The sequence below is a fragment of the Suncus etruscus genome, chromosome 11 (assembly GCF_024139225.1).
Source record: "Suncus etruscus isolate mSunEtr1 chromosome 11, mSunEtr1.pri.cur, whole genome shotgun sequence".
Taxonomy (NCBI): Eukaryota; Metazoa; Chordata; class Mammalia; order Eulipotyphla; family Soricidae; genus Suncus; species Suncus etruscus.
The window spans coordinates 78,155,645-78,174,557 of NC_064858.1; the positions used below are offsets into that span (position 1 = coordinate 78,155,645).

At 38.5% G+C, this 18,913-nt stretch overlaps 1 protein-coding gene across 1 annotated transcript in view; it reads left to right on the forward strand.

The window, feature by feature from the left end:
• Window positions 1–18,913, forward strand: part of SCN8A (sodium voltage-gated channel alpha subunit 8) — a 179,728-nt gene that overhangs the window by 63,132 nt on the left and 97,683 nt on the right. The window contains exons 7-10 of the mRNA XM_049783640.1: window positions 495–558; window positions 2,665–2,806; window positions 6,317–6,523; window positions 7,464–7,757. Coding sequence (XP_049639597.1) covers window positions 495–558; window positions 2,665–2,806; window positions 6,317–6,523; window positions 7,464–7,757 — 707 coding nt within the window. The remainder of the gene's footprint in view (window positions 1–494; window positions 559–2,664; window positions 2,807–6,316; window positions 6,524–7,463; window positions 7,758–18,913) is intronic.

Here is an 18,913-nt window from a genome sequence, read left to right on the forward strand (position 1 = left end):
ACTTAGAAAACTCATTTAAACTTCTTTGACTCAATTATCAGAACTTGGCATATAGATTGAAGTAAAATGAAATCAAATGTCTGCATTATACTAAAAGGCTTTAGATGAGAGTGCTTTTCATTTTTAAATACATATATGATAACAACAGAAACAAATTCTTAACAGATAGCACTCTGAAAAGCTTTTTAGAAAAGGTATGAGCTAAAGGGCTGGAGAGATAGTACAGAAGGTAGGGAAAGGTCCCCCTGGATTGAGTATTAAACTCCATATGGTCTCCTGAGCACTGCCAGGCATGATTACTGAGCTTAGAGCCAGGAATAACCCCTGAGCCTAAGCACTGGCAGGTGTGGCCCAAAAAAGGGCTGTGGGAAGAGGGGGAGAGAGAGAGAGAATGAGATGAACTGAAATTAATGACTTTCTAGTAGGCCTACCTAGGAAACTACTCATTTATTTGTTTGCATTTCTTTTTACTTCCTGCCTCTTCTAACTTCTAGCAAATTTTTACACGGTTCCTGGCATGCTGGAACCTTTACTATGTGGGAACAGTTCTGATGCTGGGTAAGTAGTTCATCTAATGTTATCCCCTTTCCTTAAAATAATGCATAAGATTAAAAATGGCAATATTTTATTTTATTCTCATGTTATAGATCTGACTTATTGGGTTTACTTAGATTTTTCTTTCTGTTTTAATATTTGTCCAAAGTTTACATTTCCTCAGCAGGTAAAACTGTTCCTGTAGTTTCAGCTGAAATCTTGACGTAAAAGGCTAACATAAGGTATCTTATCTCTTTTGTAGGCTTCCTGATTCTACTTTAATAAACACATTGACACTGGCATGTACTATGGTGGCTCACACTTAATGTTGTTTGATTAACACAACATAATTCATAGAATACACTGTTTTGGAGAAAGGTCCTTTTGTAGCCAAGGTTGACCCAAAATATTTAAGGCCTGAGAGCATTGGGGAACAACTTACTTTTTTTCCATTTTGTTTTTATTGGAGTAAATATATAAATAAATAACAAAATTTATTCTCTTCATTATATTTAAAAGTCCAAGTCAGTAGTATTAAACACATTCACATTATTTTATAGCAATCATTATTGTTTGTCTCCAGAATTCATCTTTGCAAGATATTCCATCTTGCCCCCTTTCCCTGATGACACCATCAGTCACCATTCTCCTTTCTGTCTTATAGTTTTAACTGTTTAGGTTACTTATTTAAGGGGTTGTATTTGCTAATTGTCTCTATGTGACGGGCTTATTTAAATTTAGTTAACATCTTTAAGGTGTAGCTATTTTTATCATATAATTTCTTTCCTTTTAAGGTCAGAATAATATTCTATTTTATCGTAAGTTAATATCTTAAAGTTTAGCTATTTTTAATCATAATTTTTCCTTTTAAGTTCAGAATAATATTCCATTGTATGGATATACCACATTTTATTTATCCATTTATGTCTCTAAGAACACATGGATGTTTGGGTTACATCCATTATTAGCTGTTGTGGAAAATGCTACTGTCAATAAGAGTTTACAACCACTTAATTTGTTGTATCATGAACCCTTATTTTGCAATTCTAAGACACTTGGAAACCCATTTAATTTATCTAAGATGTCATCTAGGAAATGGATTAAAAAAGTCATGTTTTTCCTCAAAAAATTCTTCTATTGTACATAACTAGATAACATACATAAAAGTGCTTTGAAACAGAAAGCTGTGAGACATAGGCTTTCTATTTTCTGGGATTTGGTATTTTAAAATAAATAGAAGTCAATTTGACTTTTTTTTTTTTTTTTTTTGGTTTTTTGGGTCACACCCGGCGGTGCTCAGGGGTTACTCCTGGCTGTCTGCTCAGAAATAGCTCCTGGCAGGCACGGGGGGACCATATGGGACACTGGGATTCAAACCAACCACCTTTGGTCCTGGATCGGCTGCTTGCAAGGCTAATGCCGCTGTGCTATCTCTCCGGGCCCCAATTTAACTTTGGAAGTTGATATCACAATTACCTTGATAGAATTATCAGTGAGTCTAAAAGCAGAACGAGGTCACTTAAATAGTCAGTACTCATATGTAGGTTATTATAGTGCTAAGAGAACAGAAATGACTGGGGAACTTCTAGCCATTTGTGAACTGGAATAATGACTCTGTTGAATATATTGCATACTGGTATGAAGCTAGGACAGTGAATTCCTGGATTCCATTTACAAAACTTTCATCCTTATGTCATAAGTGGGGCATAGGGATCAGTATAAGAACAACGAACAGAGCTCAGACCTAATAGTGCTTGGGGCCACCAGGGCCATCAGGGCCTCATCAGGCAGAGCTGTGGGGGAAAGGGGGACATAACATGACAGGAATTAAATGCTGAACTTTACACATGCTTGGCATTTGCTCTATCACATTAGCTCTTTCTCTGACTCAGGAATCTATATTTTAAGAAGTATGCCTATTATTCTTATCCTAGACTGTCCCCCAAGATACTGATTTTTGAAACATTGGGCTTGTGAGTTTTATGTATTTCTTCTCTGTTTCTTCATTTCTTAAAATAAAGTTTGTTGGCCAGACTCTATAGTTATTTTTTTACAGTTTCCAAGATCATAGAGGTAACTCACCACTGAAGATTGGGTAGAATTTGTTGAAAATTCTCTTTGTCTCTTCAGGCGTTGCCCAGAGGGATACGAGTGTATGAAAGCAGGAAGGAACCCCAACTATGGTTACACAAGCTTTGATACTTTCAGCTGGGCTTTCTTGGCATTATTTCGACTTATGACCCAGGACTACTGGGAAAATTTATATCAGCTGGTAAGTTACATCTTCTTTTGAGCGCTTCCTCTTTTTCCTAGGTGATAGAATTTGTAAGAGGGTATGTGGGATTGGAGGCTTGTATGAAAAATTCATTAGTGAAAATGTTTTTTAGGATCTTAGATGGCAGTTCTCAAAGTGAGTTTATACATTTAAGTGAGTTATGTCATTTATTCTGTTTTTGTTTGTTTTGTTTTGTTTTGTTTTGTCAGGGAGAGATGGGCAAGGAGTGGAAGGGAGTTTATCCAGGGCTTTTCACTCATGTGAATCATATGCTCTATTACTGAGCTATATCCCTGGCTTCTAAATTTTTTTATTGTTTTTGGCCACCTGACAATGCACAGGGGTTACTCCCGGTTCTGAACTCAGGAATCACCCCATGTCAATGCTCAGGGGACCATAGGGAGTACCAAGAATCAAACCTAGGTTATCCATGTATAAGACAAGCACCTTACCATATTCTCCCTACCCCAGTTTTTAAATTTCTGAGTTTATATTTTACCTTTGTCCTCTTAAGCTAAATCTTTTGAGGTTCTATTTTTTCATTGAGATAATATAGTTTGCTTTAGTAGTAATATTTCTGTTTGGAGGCATACAAATTTGGCTTTACCATAACCAACCACCACTATCTCTAAGATAAGCTCCTCTCACCAATTTGCATAGAATTGTTTCTTGCAGTTGGAATTTTGATTATATTACAGATCTTGGATAGCTCTTTGTCAGATACATGTTATGCAAAAATTTTCTCCCTTTCAGTAGGATATCTTTTTAGTCATAAATAAAACCACTGCTTTTTTCACAGTCCCAAACATTTTTAGTTTGATGTAGTCTCATTTATTAATATTCATTTTACTTTGTCAAAGGGATCAAATTACTGAAGATACTACTAAAGTCATTATCATTGAAAACTGTCTGTTTTCCTCAAAATATTTTATAAACTAAGTCTAACATTAAGATCTTTAATTTTACTGTACATTTTTTATTATGAAGGCTTTATATTATTGCTTCCTTCTGATCTAGCAATATCACTCCAAGGAACCCAAAAACACAGAAAAGCCTTCTGCACTCCTATATATATTTATCACAGCACTATTTACAATAGCCAGAATATAGAAACAACTCAAGTGTCTGAGAACAGATAAGTGAGATAAATGGATAAAAAAAATAACTTTGATACATGTCTGGTACAGTATCTAGAATATTAATCATTTGTTAGGAAAAATGAAGTCATGAAATTTGCTTAAATACATGGATGGATATGGAAAATATGCTGAGTGAAATGAGTCAGAGCGAGAGAAATAGACATAGAATAATCTCACTCATTTGTGGGATATAAGAAAAAACAGGTAGTATGGTAATGATATCCAGAGACAATAGAGATGAGGGCTAAGAGGACCATTCCAAGGTAGGAAGCTTGCCACAAATAGTTGAGCAGTGCAGTGAGGGTAGAGAAGGGATCACTAAGACAGTGATAGTTGGAACTGATCGCTCTGGACAATAACTGGATATTTAATGGAGATTGAGTAATATGCATGGTATCCCTTCATTAATAATAGGGCAAACCACAATGTTGGAGAGAGAGAGAGAAGAGAGCGAGAGAGAGAGAGAGAGCGAGAGAGAGAGCGAGAGAGAGAGAGAGAGAGAGAGAGAGAGAGAGAGAGAGAGAGAGAGAGAGAGAAGTAAAATATCTGCCCCAGAGCCAGATGGGGAGAGGAGGGAAACTGGGGACATTGATAGTGGAAAATGTTCATGGGTGAAGGGTGGTGTACATTGTAAAACTAAAACTCAGTCATCAACAATGTTGTAATCACGGTGTTTAAATAGAAGTGGGGGAGGGGAAACAGTGGCCTAAGTGATGATTCTTCCAACTTAGATATTCTATGATTACCTTTAGTTTTCTGTTTGCCTTGATATTTGATAAGGCCTTTTTTTTTTTATTGTCCACGGGACCAGCCCTGCTGCCTACTCCCAACCCCTTATATCGCTCCTCCCTCCCCCACAATTGATAAGGCCATTTCATTTAAGAAAGAAAACACTCCTGGGGATATACTCTAGGACCACAAAAACGCAATACAATAATGACCTCTGCACTCCTATGTTCATAGCTGCACTATTTACAATAGCCAGAATCTGGAAACAGCCCAGATGCCCAACAACAGATGAGTGGCTGAAGAAAGTGTAGTACATCTATATAATGGAATACTATGCAGCTGTTAGGATAAATGAAGTCACAAAATTTGCATATATATGGATGGATTTAGAGACTATTATGTTGAGTGAAATAAGTCAGAGCAAGAGAGATAAGCACAGAACAGTCTCACTCCTGTGGGATTTAAAAAAATTAAAGACAGTATAAAAATAACACCCAGAGACAATTGAGATGCCAGCTGGAAGGACCAGCCCATGATAACAAGCTTATCACAAAGAGTGGTAAGTGCAGATAGAGAAATAACTAATAATTACTTCAAGGAGTAATTTCTGAGCACAGAGCCAGAAATAACCCCTGAGCACTGTCAGGTATGGCCCAAATAAAAAAGGAAAGAAAAACCTATACCACACAATTTATAGCACAACGATAGCACAGCTGGTAGGGTGTTTGCCTTATATGCAGCTGACCTGGGTTTGATCCCCAGCATCCCATCTGGTCCCCTGACCCTGCCAGGAACAATTTTTGAACACAGAGCCAGGAGTAATCCCTGACCACTGCCAGAGTTCTCACAGGTTTGAATCTTTCTTATGAAATATTTATGGTTAATACTTAGTTCTGTTAAACAGTGTAGTTAAAAATAATAAAAATGAAAAGGAATAGTAGGTCACATATCCATAAGCTATGACCCAATAATGTTTATTTAATCATGTTAGTAAGTAGTAGTCTTAGGAGCTTCCTTTTGCTATTTATCCCTCTTATCCAACTCATTGTTTTGCTAAATGACAAGGAAAGCAAGATGGCAACTTCCTGTGAGTTGGACCTGGTACCAAGGTAGAAATTTTTGTTAATGTGCTTTGAAAACCAAAAGAGACGAAAGACTTTTATTCATGTTTTAGAATTAATTGACAAGCTAGTACTGCCAGGTGTGGTCCAATATTCCCCTCTCCCTGTCCCCCTTGCAAAAATAGAATGAAGAAAGTCGAGTATGATTCTTCACCTCAGTATGTTTTCTTTCTTTTAGAAAAGTATGTCTCTATAAGAGGATTATCTATGAGGGGATTGAGAATATCTGTATCTGGAAAGAAATGTTTTATTGGAGTGATTAGAAAATACAACTGCTATTTTCTCAGAGTTCATGTTAGAAAGACTTTTTGGCCATTGGGGTGCTAAATTATATATATATATATATGTATATATATATGTATGTATATATATGTATGTATATATATGTATATTTAATATAGAGTCACAGTCCTGCAGTCCTGGTCAAAATACAATTGTGAAGAATATTAGCCATCACTTGATTTGAGCCTGATTCATTAGATGCAGATAATTCAGAAAATGGGTTTTTGTCTCTACAGACCTTGCGGGCAGCTGGGAAAACATACATGATATTCTTTGTCTTGGTCATCTTTGTGGGTTCTTTTTACCTGGTGAACTTGATCTTGGCTGTGGTGGCCATGGCCTATGAAGAACAAAATCAGGCAACTCTGGAGGAGGCAGAGCAAAAGGAGGCTGAGTTCAAAGCCATGTTGGAACAACTTAAGAAGCAACAGGAAGAGGCACAGGTTGGTGATCGATTCTTTGCAGTATGCCTTCCTGTCACACTGCCATGATGAAGACCCCATCTGATTTGCCATTTCATTTGATCTTTTCTAGACACATTGTGAAATAGAACTCATTGATCTAATTAAAATAATCCAAATAGAAACTGCAGGTGTCTGATCCAGTTGATCCAATATTGAATTTGGGGGGTGGGGGGGCAGTCACACTCGGCGGCGTTCAGGGGTTACTCCTGGCTTTGTGCTCAGAAGCACTCCTGGCAGACTCTGAGGACCATATGGGATGCCGGGATCGGGTGCGTGCAAAGCAAACGCCCTACTGCTGTGCTATCTCTCCACCCCTCAATATTGAATTTTTTTTTTGATATGATCTTTTGTAGAATTTCTCACCTGCAATAATGACTAGAAAAACTAAAATGTACAGGCTAGCTTTTTTATTTTGGAGGAAAGAATGGTTTCCTCTTGAGTTATTCTTTGTGATCACAAAAGACAATGATTATGATGAAAAAGAGAAGCAAATTATTAAAATAAAATCTGAAAAATAAAACTTGTGATTACACCACTCTAATACTTTATTTTCAATCCTAATTAAACATAGGATTAGTTTTCGTTGTTGAGCCCATCATCTATTATATTGTTCCTTAGCATTCATTTTCAGTTTCCCTTAGGTGGCAGGGAAATTCTTATCTAAAATGCTTAAGAGAATAAATCCCGAAGTCCTCACCACTGGATTCTGTGCTGCTTACTTAGAGCTGCGTACTTCAGTACTCAGTTAACTTGAAATGAAGCCAGCTGGGCCCTGGGCATCATTTCTCTTGACAATTCAGTTTTCCTTCCTACATTCTTCTTTGTCTTTTTAATCTAAGAAAAAGAAAGTAATCTGCACTCACTGCTTGGTTTTGGGTGGCTCCAAATAATTGGTTCTGATCTGTGATACTTTTCCTAGGCTGCTGCAATGGCCACTTCTGCAGGAACTGTCTCAGAAGATGCCATAGAGGAAGAAGGTGAAGATGGGGTGGGCTCTCCTCGGAGCTCATCTGAACTTTCTAAACTCAGTTCCAAGAGTGCCAAGGAAAGACGTAACAGGAGAAAGAAGAAGAAGCAAAAGGAACTCTCTGAAGGAGAAGAGAAAGGAGATCCTGAGAAGGTGTTTAAGTCAGAATCTGAAGATGGCATGAGGAGGAAAGGCTTTCGACTACCAGATAACAGAATAGGAAGGAAATTTTCCATCATGAATCAGGTAAACATTTTGTTTGTTTGTTTTTGGGCTATATCCAGTGGCTCTCTGGGGAACCATATGGGATGCCAGGGATCAAACCTGGGTTGGCCACATGCAAGGCAAATGCCCTATCTGCTGAGCTATTGCTCCAGCCCCAGGTAAACATGTCTTTACAGTCGAATAAGCCTAAACATTGTTGGCTTCCTAATCTCTCTTGGTGCTCATCTTTCCCCCATTGACTTTATACTTTCTTTCATGATGTACCCCTCTTGCCTTCTTGGAGGAGGCTTTATTAAACCCTTAGAAATGTCCTCTGCTCTCACGCTGCCTGATCTTCTGTGCAATAAACCAGTGCTAGGACTGTATGATCACCTTTGATAAACTTAATTGAGCAGTAAAGTCTCTGAAACAGCTGGAAGAAGTTTTCTTCTCTTATTATCCAAACACCAAAATTTAGCTAAAGCACTTCTTATTTAAGAACTATGTTTGGGCCCGGAGAGATAGCACAGCAGCGCGTTTGCCTTGCAAGCAGCCGATCCAGGACCAAAGGTGGTTGGTTCGAATCCCGGTGTCCCATATGGTCCCCCTTGCCTGCCAGGAGCTATTTCTGAGCAGAGAGCTAGGAGTAACCCCTGAGCACCGCCGGGTGTGGCCCAAAAACTAAAAAAAAAAAAAGAACAACTGTGTTTAGGGGCCTGGAGTGATAGCACATCAGTAAGGCATTTTTGCCTTGCAAGCTGCTGACCCAGGATGGACCCAGGCTCCATTTCCATTTCCAGGTCTCCCAAGCCTGCCACAAGCGATTTCTGAGCACAGAGCACAGAGTGCTACTGGATATGGCTCAAAAAAAGAAAAGAAAACAAAAACCAAAAACCCAAAAAAACTGTGTTTAGTTATAGAAATTTTTTTTAATTCCTGAAGTTTAGGATTCCTTTGTTCAGTATAGCAAATTCTGGCTGTTACCTAATTTAAATATATGATATCTGGCCCATACAGATAGTATTGTCCTTGCTTTTCATGCTACCAACCTGGGTTCAATCCTTGCCACCCCATATGTTCTTCCCAGCCCACCAGGAGGGACTCCTGATTGCAGAGCCAGGAGTAAGTCTGAGAACCACCAGGTATGGTGAAAAATAAATGTGGGAATGGCTCTGATTCACTGTATATCTGAAATTCAACTATGAAGGACTTTATAGATCACAACGGTTTCAATAAAATAAAATTAAAATATAAATAAATAAAATAAATATATTACATCATGCTAATAAAATTAGCCTATGGTAGATTAAATGCCTTGAAATTTACCCTATGAAAGAAAGAAAGGAGAGAGGGAGGGGACTTATCTATAGAGCATCCTGCCACTCTTGAAATTTCATCATTGATTTTTTAAACTTAAAAATAATTATAATTCTTGGGGCCAGAGCAGTGGTGCTAGAGATAAGACATCTCTGCCTTGCAAGCGCTAGCATAGGATGGACCGCTAGCATAGGACGGTTCGATCCCCTCCACTCCCGCATCCCATATGGTCCCTCAAGCAGGAGCGATTTCTGAGTGCTTAGCCAGGAGTAACCCTGAGCGACACCAAGTGTGGCCCAAAACAACAACAACAACAACAACAAAAAATTCTAACTCTTAGGCCATTTTATTCCCTCTTTTTGAAAAATATCAGGTTTACAAAGCAGATTCGTTACTGGCTATCATAGTTTATTATAGTCTATTCTAGTCTAGTGTAGTCTACCCAATGTCTTTTCTTATTGTGCTCTTTCTTGCATCTCACCTCCCAGTTATTCTACTAATCCTTTCCATTTTATCACAGAAAAATCACTCATTCATCTCTTTCTTTTCTATTCCTGTCAATCGTTAGGTTAGCCTTTTGTACAATTTTGTTTTAAGAACATATCTAAATCACTACAGTTTAATTTCCTCTGGTCTTTCTCCCTCTCTTTTACATTTTATGCCCTGTTAGCAAATCACTTTGAAATATACCTCCCCTTACTTACAATGAAGCAGTTGTAGGATACCTGCTATGCCTCAGGGTACATGATGCTGAGTCCTAAAAGATGATTGAGTATCAAATCTGCCCCAGGGTGCTGACAATGTTAAGGAACAGCCAGGTACATTTAAAAATTATATAATAACATCACTCACATTGTTTCATAATTCAAGTAATATTTGGTTTTGAGAAGCAATGCACTAACCCACCCTGGAGTCATTCACCAGAGATTTTCTAGAGAAAATAAATTTCTGAACTGAGGCAATAAGCAGGAAGTAGTCAGGTTATGAAGAATATGTAAATAAAGGAACAGTAAATTAGAAAAAAGGACATACCAAGTTTGGAAGGAAAAAAAATTCTGGTTTAGATTATTGGATGTTAATCATGTAGAGAATTTTTTGTTTTTGATACACAGGTAGTCCTTTAAAAGGACAGGGAAGAGTTCATGATGGGTTCATGAACCATGAAACTTGAGGTGTCAGGTGAAAGAACAGTGGACAGGGCCTGGAGAGATAGCACAGCGGTGTTTGCCTTGCAAGCAGCCGATCCAGGACCTAAGGTGGTTGGTTCGAATCCCGGTGTCCCATATGGTCCCCCGTGCCTGCCAGGAGCTATTTCTGAGCAGACAGCCAGGAGTAACCCCTGAGCACTGCCGGGTGTGGCCCAAAAACAAACAAACAAACAAAAAACAAAAAGAAAAAAGAAAGAACAGTGGACAAAGGATGTGGCCATTGGTATGCATAGGTGTCAAATGAAGGTAACAAAATGAATAGCCATAAGAAGTGCTATAGGAACCCAGAATTTAATGAAACCAACGCAACAAAAATGTTGAAAAGGTGAAGACTGTGAGTAGGCACATGTGCTGTCTGCATGTATGTATTGACAACCCATGCACATGGTACCCACATGCACGTCTCACCCATATTTCCTCTCTTGAGATGGTACTTTTATACTTTAACATGGGATTTTTACTGGAGCTCTCTTTCCTCTAGAGAAGCTTGCATTCTCTCTTGAGTGTGTTTCTCTGTCTCTGTTTCTTACCACATGTGCACCCCCCCCCATTCTCTAAATAAAACTTATTTTGTTTTGTTTTGTTTTGGGCCACACTTGGCAGTGCTCAGAGGTTACTTCTGGCTATTCACTCAGAACTTGCCCCTGGCAGACTTGGGGACCATATGGGATGCCGGGAATCGAACCCAGGTCTGTCCCGGGTCGGCCGCTTGCAAGGTATACACCCTACCTCTATGCTATAGCTCCAGCCCCTAAAACCTGTTTTTAACTTCAAAATAAAAAATAAAGTGACCCCTGAGCACAGAAAAAGGAATAAGCCCTGAGCACCACCAGGTGTGGACCAAACCCCACACCCTCCCAAATCAGTACTGTTAAAATCTGTAGGATAGAATGGAAGTAGAAAGAAAAAAACAAAATAGAATAGAATACAGTCTTGAAGGTTATGAAAATAGAGTTAATCTCTTTTTTGTCCCTTGTCCCAAATACCAGAAAAAATAGAGGAGGTGTGCTGAATAAAATTGTAAATGTAAGGTAGTAGGAAGTTGAAATGACATCTCAGGCTCTAGTTTTTAGTAATGTAGGAAATAAATATTGAAGGTAACTAGATGTTGAATAGGAAGTTCAAGAAAATCTCAACTGTTTAGAATAATGGGTAAGCAGAAAGGCAAAGAGATTTCCCTCCTTCGCAGAGTGGGGAGTCACCCACTACGAGGGGGGGTCACCCACTATTCGCGCTATCCATCATTGCCTACCTTTTATTCCTGGTCACTCTGTCCCATCAAAGTGCTTTAGCCTTGTGTTTCAATCATTGTGAACTATTGGATGCCTTTCTCTGTATTGTTTTTTTTGTTGTTGTTGTCTTCAGCCACAACGAGCAGTGTTCAGAACTGCCTCCTGGCTCTGTGCTCAGGGATCACTCCTAGCAATGGTTTAGGGACTATATGTAGTGTTGGAGAATCGAACCCAGGTTGGCCATGTATAAGCACTTTAATCCTTGTACTGCTATCTCTCCAGCCCTAGCTGCTTCTCATATGTGATACTTTCTTCCTTTTGGTTTACTCTGAAAATTTTCTCTCTAAGATGACCTATTTTTCCAATCTCTGAATAATATACGTCATACACATTCTTCACATCCTTCTCTCAAGAGATCTTCCCATGCTCACCCATTCCATACCTAATTAAAAATGTTCATTTCATCTTTACACTTTTTTTTTTTTTGGTTTTTCGGGCCACACCTGTTTGATGCTCAGGGGTTACTCCTGGCTAAGCACTCAGAAATTGCCCCTGGCTTGGGAGGACCATATGGTACGCTGGAGGATCGAACCGCGGTCCTTCCTTGGCTAGCACTTACAAGGCAGACACCTTACCTTTCGCCACCTTGCCGGCCCCTACACTATGTTTTTTATGTACCTCTTGCTATGTTGCATTTACTTATATTGTTAGCCTGTCCTCTCTTAGGTAAAATTCAAGTATCAAGGCCTCCTTTGCCCAGGGTTAAAAATTCAGATATTTATTGGACAAATAAATAGATTTTTCTAAATCTGATTTAACCCTTTCTGGAACTTCTTTATGCCTCACCCATCTCACCTTCACTTCACTTTTCTCCTATTTAACCTCTTTTGTGGGAAAATGTGATTGCAGCTTTGTTATAATCCAGTCTGTGTTTTGACCTTGAACTGATCTATTTAATGAATATCTTAGCATTGTTGACATTTCTCTTCAATAGCCTCTGATTAATTTGTAGACTGCAGCACTGAGGAGCACTGATTACTCCCTAGCTCAACAAATAGAACTAGGTTTATAAAATGTTCTGCTTTGCATGAAAAAGTTCACTTTATCTAATCTTCCATCTTAAAAATATTATAGATTCCTGGAGATCAAGATTTGTGTAGAAGCCCTACACACTATATTCTTCATTCCAGGAATTTTATGTCCTTTTCTGATTTTATCTACAAAAATGACTAAGGAAACTAAGGCCCAGATCAGTTAGTAGTTAATAGTATTCAAGTTAATAGTACCAGTTAATACTATTCAAGATTATGTTATATAACTCTTAGGTATTGAAGCCAAAGTTTGAACCAGAGTCCTATAACTCTGATATGGTATTCTTTTCTGTTATGTTTCAAATGAATGATTTCAATTTTCTCACAGCATAGTCAATTGTATATCAGAGTCCTATACTGACAGTCTTTTAAGATCATCAAAAGATACTTTCTGCACAATACTTTCTACCTATTTTCCTCAAATCACTGCTATATTTTTAGGATTTAGACAGTATAAATTTTAGGTAAAGTTTATTTTTATGAAGCATTATTCTTTTGGGGCTTTGGGGGGTCATTGGCCATACCCAGGTGCTGTCTCTGTCGTCAGGGATCTCTGTGGTCAGGAATCACAGGGATCTCTCCTAGTGGGGCTTGGTAGTCAGATATATCTAAGGCAAGCACCCTACTTGCTGTACTCTCTCCCTTGCATTTATGATTGTATGATAGTATTCAAGGTTTTTGGTCTTAGAATCCCATTAAATCCTTAATAGGTATTAGGGAGATTTTAATGTGCATTTAATGTCTTATTAAACATTATAATTAAGACACTTAAATAAGTGTATTTAAATTGTTTATTTAAACTTTAAATGGAAAGTTTTTATCTTTTAAAAAACCTTATCTATAAGTTTTACATATTCTTAAGCTTCTCTGTAAACTTGAAATAAATGGCAAAATGATCCAAAAATAAATATAAATATGATGATCCCTTATATATTTGTTAGATTATATATATTTAACTATTTTCCAAAGTGAAAAAAAAATTTTTTTAGGATAGTCAAGTGAAGCAGTGGGAGTGGAGAAGGAACAAAGAAATCTGTAACTGGCTGTGATCAATTAATTGTAAACACCACTGCACTCAGACCAGCCGAAAAAATTTATTTAAGTGGGGAAAGTGGCATTATTCATTTCCTCAAATGATTTGATACAGAACTGATGAAATAGCATACTTGCTCTTGCATTCGATCTGTTACAAAATTTTTGATTGAAATATTTAAGGAAAATTTAGTTTAGTGCAGGAGTTGGGAAACTATCTTAATTGTCTTTTCATATTATTGTGAATATTCTTTAATACTACCCTAAAATTCAACAGTGGCCATTTAATTCCGAAACTAGGCAGCAGTTGAGATAGTGCTGCAAGTGAAGCATTGCACACAATTGATGTAGTTTCAATCCCCAATATTACCACATGGTCCTGAGTCCCGCCAGTAGTGATCCTGGAGCACTGATGGGTGTGGCCCTCCCCCTAAAAAGGACATTCTGAAATCACTTTACTGAAAACAGCCACATAAGGAAGATAAAATTCAGGTATACCACTAAAAACTTAGAGAACTTTGTAATAAGAATCTTCAAACTACAGCAGTTTTACTTAAAATGTTGGCCTTACTCCAACAGCATTTGAACCTTAAATATCTGCCAGTCCTTCACCCCTGTGTTCTGTGGAGTGTGACTGGCTTCTCTTTGGAGTAGATAGTCTTTCTTTCCAATTGGAGACCATTTTAATCAAAAATAAAAATTTGGGCTGTGGGACTGGAGAACTAGTAGAGTGGGGTGAGTGCTTTCCCTGAAACAAGCTGACCCGAGTTCAATCCCAGCTTCCAGTATGGTTCCTCTGAGCACTACCAGGAAAAATTTCTGAGTGCTGAGCCAGGAGTAACCCCTGAGCACCACTGGGTATTTTTTTTTTAATTTAAAAATCTGGGCTATAATACACATACATGCTATTATTTCTCCCACCTTTATTCACTCTAGAGCTAGGTATTGAACAAGGTATCACCTCTATATCAAAGAACCTAACCTAAATTATCGAAATTGTTCTCTGTAAACTTGTTCCAGTGTGTCTTCTTACCCTATAACTCCTGAAAAAAAAATCAAAATAAAGACCTCAAGCTATTTTAATTGTTGTTTTTGGGCCACACCTGGCAATGCTTAAGGGTTACTCCTGGCTCTGTGCTCAGAAACTGCTCCTGGCAGGAATGTGCCCGATCTCATCTGATCTCAGAAGCTAAGCAGGGTCAGGCCTGGTTAGTACTTGGATGGGAGAAATTACTCCTGGCAGGCTCAAGAGACCACATAGTATGCTGGGGATTGAACCCAGGTCTGTCCAGGATTGGCTTCATGCAAGACAAACTCCCTACCACTATCACTCTGGTCCCTCAGGCTGTATTTTTCCCTCTTTGACACTTCACCAATTTCTTTCCTAAGATGGTCTGTGTTCCCCCAACCAACCCATCTCATCTCATTATAACAATAAATAACTTATTTCAAAGTTGTTGCTATGTCTGTCACCTTTTGTACCTGATTGAAACAAAATCATAGGTACATTTTTTTTTTTTTTTTTTGGTTTTTGGGCCACACCCGGTGACACTCAGGGGTTACTCCTGGCTATGTGCTCAGAAGTTGCTCCTGGCTTGGGGGACCATATGGGACAATAGGGGATCGAACAGCAGTCCTTCCTAGGCTAGTGCAGACAAGGCAGGCACCTTACCTCTAGCGCCACCGCCCGGCCCCCATAGGTACATTTTTAAGACTCTTAACTACCTTCTGGGTTTTCAGATCACCTGTGGCAAAAGTTGAGACCAGAGACAATACAGCTTCTAACTGCAATGGATCTGGGTTCAATCCTTGCCCATGTGATCCTTGAGTTCAGAGCCAGAAGCACTGCTGGGTACAGCCTGGAAACAAAAACAAAACTATCTGTGGCAAATCAGTAGTTTATAATTTTCCTAATTGATCATGAACTGATGATAACAAAATAAAATGCTAATAAATTTCTAGAAAAATTACATTATTAGATAATGTGTTAATGTTGGCTTCAGGTGCCAGAGCGGTGGTGCGAGCCATAAGGTATCTGCCTTGCACGTGCCAGCCTAGGATGGATCATGGTTCAATCCCCCCGTGTCCCATATGGTACCCCAAAACAGGAGCGATTTCTGAACACATAGCCAGGAGTGACCCCTAAGCGTCACTGGGTATGGCTCAAAAACCAAAAAAATAAAAAATGTTGGCTTCATTTTGGAGTTCTCAAACCTCTCTGAACTGAGTTTGCAGTTTATTTCTTTACTTTATGAGAAGCTGCATTCTATTATTGTCCACACAACAAAACTCAGAGTACATAATTTCTTTTTGGGGTTCCTCTTCTCACTTGTTTTCTAAATAAAACTCTCTTGATTTACACTCAAAAAAGTGTGGGACTCAGATAAGACTCAGTGCCCAAAAGAAGCATGCAGTAATGAACTCAATGCCTAGTGCAACCATATGTGCCAGGGCTATCTAGATAGTCTCACTGTATGGCAGTGCCCAGGAAGGATGGGGGAAAATGATTTTACCTCTTCTCTCAGCTGCTCTACTTGCCTCATAGCAAAAATTAGCAGGTCATAAAGTAACAAACACACTTTGCAAGTTGGTTCAGGGAAAGAATCAGTGAGGATACCCAAATATATATGAGAAAAAGAAAGATAACAAGCAGTGAGCTAAAGGGCCCAATCTCTCTTCCAATCTAATATGGAAGAAAGAAATAACCAGGTATGTACCCTGTTTGCTTGGTTGGTTTATTGGTTTTTGTTTCAGGGACTCATTTAACTTTGCTAAGATCTTACTCCTGGCTCTGTACCTAGGAATCACTCTTAGAAGGGCTTGGAGGACTTTATGGAATGCAGGGATTGAAACCCACAGCATGCCATGCAAGTGTCCTTCCCACTTACTATCTCTCCAGCTTATACATATCCTTTTAACACACAGTGACACCACCCACTCATAAGTGAGATTCAGTCAACCTTGAGTTTCAACAACAGCACTTCCTCTTATTGCCAGACTGGACAAAAGAGCAGAATGAGTTTAATGATTAAGAGAAAGGGATCAAAGATGATGCGTAAGTGCATCTTCTTTCTTGAGTTCTCATTATAGTATGTAGTATGTATTTACCAGTGATTTTATCTGTGTTTTGTCTTTCTTATCATGACCCCCAATGATCAAATTTATTTGGTGTCTTGGTGATTTGTGAGTTGCTTTGAACCAAAATGGGAAAAGACAGTATAATGAGGGAAGAAAAACTGAGAGAATGGTATATAATAGAGTTAAAAATATTCTAAGGAAATGTACCAAACCAAATATCAGGATTTTGTACATTGTAGTAGGAAGCCAGAACTAGAAGCTTTTTGAGTCTAGAACAGAACTGAGGTTCTGAGTAAGAAAAATATATGATCAAGGCCTGAGAGATAGTAAGGCAGGCAAGGTGCTTGCCTTGCATGTGGCTGACCCAGATTTGATCTCTGACGTCCCATAACGTCCCCAAAGTACCATCAGGAGTGCAGAATCAGAAGTGACCTCTGAATATCCCTGGGTGTGGTCCAAAACCATACATACATACAGACATAAATAAATAAGTGATGTCAGGAATCATAAGAGGGGCCAGAGCACCACCAGGAGTAAGCAAGCCCTGAGCATAGCTCGGTGTGGGCCAAAATCCCCCTTAAAATTCCTGTTAGGATAACTCATCTAATTATTTATTAATAATAATGATTTTATATTGGAAAATTTTGAAGTGGAATGCTTAGCACAAGTGTACCAAATACTTTGATAAGTTACATACATGACTTAAGTTCTGAACTTTAAACAGAATTAAAAGAGGATCTATTTTCAGCTGATAGATCATTAAGATAAATTTAGCTGATAGTATACTATGTGATTCGGGCACATAACTGAGAAAAAGTTCAAAGACTTCAATGATGTTATTATAATAAACTCTAGTCCAAGATGCTATTTTATAAGATTCTCAACATTTAAGATCTAATATTAGAATAGTGGGGACAAGAAATTGATGTTGAACCATGTCTAATTCTAACAATAAATAATACTGCCCATAAATATCCAAACATGGAAGACATCAAATGAAAAGTCATCCATTTAATATATACATTTAAATAGTATATAAGAAATATATATATATAAAGAAATAGTACAGGGATAAAGCACTTAATTTGCATGCAGCTGATTCTCCTTTTTTCCCCAGCACCAAATAGAGTCCCCTGAATGTTGCTAAGAGTGATCCCTGAGTAGAGCTAAGAAAAAATAAATCCTAAGCACAATGGCCTAAAAAAACCAAAATAAGCACATTTAAATATATTTTTTCTTTTTAGAAGGTTTAATACTCGGGGCCGGGCAGTGGCACTAAAGGTAAGGTGCCTGCCTTGCCTGCGCTAGCCTTGGACGGACCGCGGTTCGATCCCCCGGTGTCCCATATGGTCCCCCAAGCCAGGAGCAACTTCTGAGCACGTAGCCAGGAGTAATCCCTGAGCGTTACCGGGTGTGGCCCAAAAATCAAAAAAAAATAAAAGAAGAAGGTTTAATACTCGTAAAATATATATAGCATGTATGTATACCAATCAATGCATTATTAAGAATTTTAGTAAAATAGCAGCTTAGTAAGATTTTGTTTTCTTCTATCTTAGTGTTTTGGCCATACCAGGCACTGCTCAAGGCTGAACCCTGGTTCTTTTGCTCAGTGATCACTCTTTATATAAGGGCCTTAGGAGGCCATATGGAGTGCTGGGAATCAAAGCCATATGGAGACCAAACACATATGGTTCTGGGGACCATATGGATACCAGGGATCTAACCTGGATCAGCCATATGCAAGCCAAGCACCCCATTGTGCTGTACTGTTGCCCCAGCCCCTCCTCAGTAGGATTATTTTTAAGTTCTTAGAGATCTTGAAGCTGGAGAGATAGTACCACTTGTCTTGCACAAGTCCAACATGGATTCAATCTCTGGCACCCCCTAGTTCCCCACACACCTCACTCCCAACTAAGAGTGATTCCTGAGCACAGCCAGCTGCAGCCCCAAAACAAACAAACAAAAAAAACTTAAAAATAAATCTTTTACAGATCTGTGGTTATAGAAAACTTAAAAGGTTCATAAGAATAGTTTATTCATAATTACTGTCAGATGAAAAGTATTCCATAAGTAATTGGTAAAAATCTGTTAGGACATAAAATGTAATTTAGTATAAACTTATCTAGGAAATACTAAAAGTTTAAGTGAAAAGTTTATTTTTAAATGTCAATATGGGGGCTAGAGCGATAGCACAGCAGTAGGGCTTTTGCCATACACGCGGCCAGCACAGGGTGGACCCC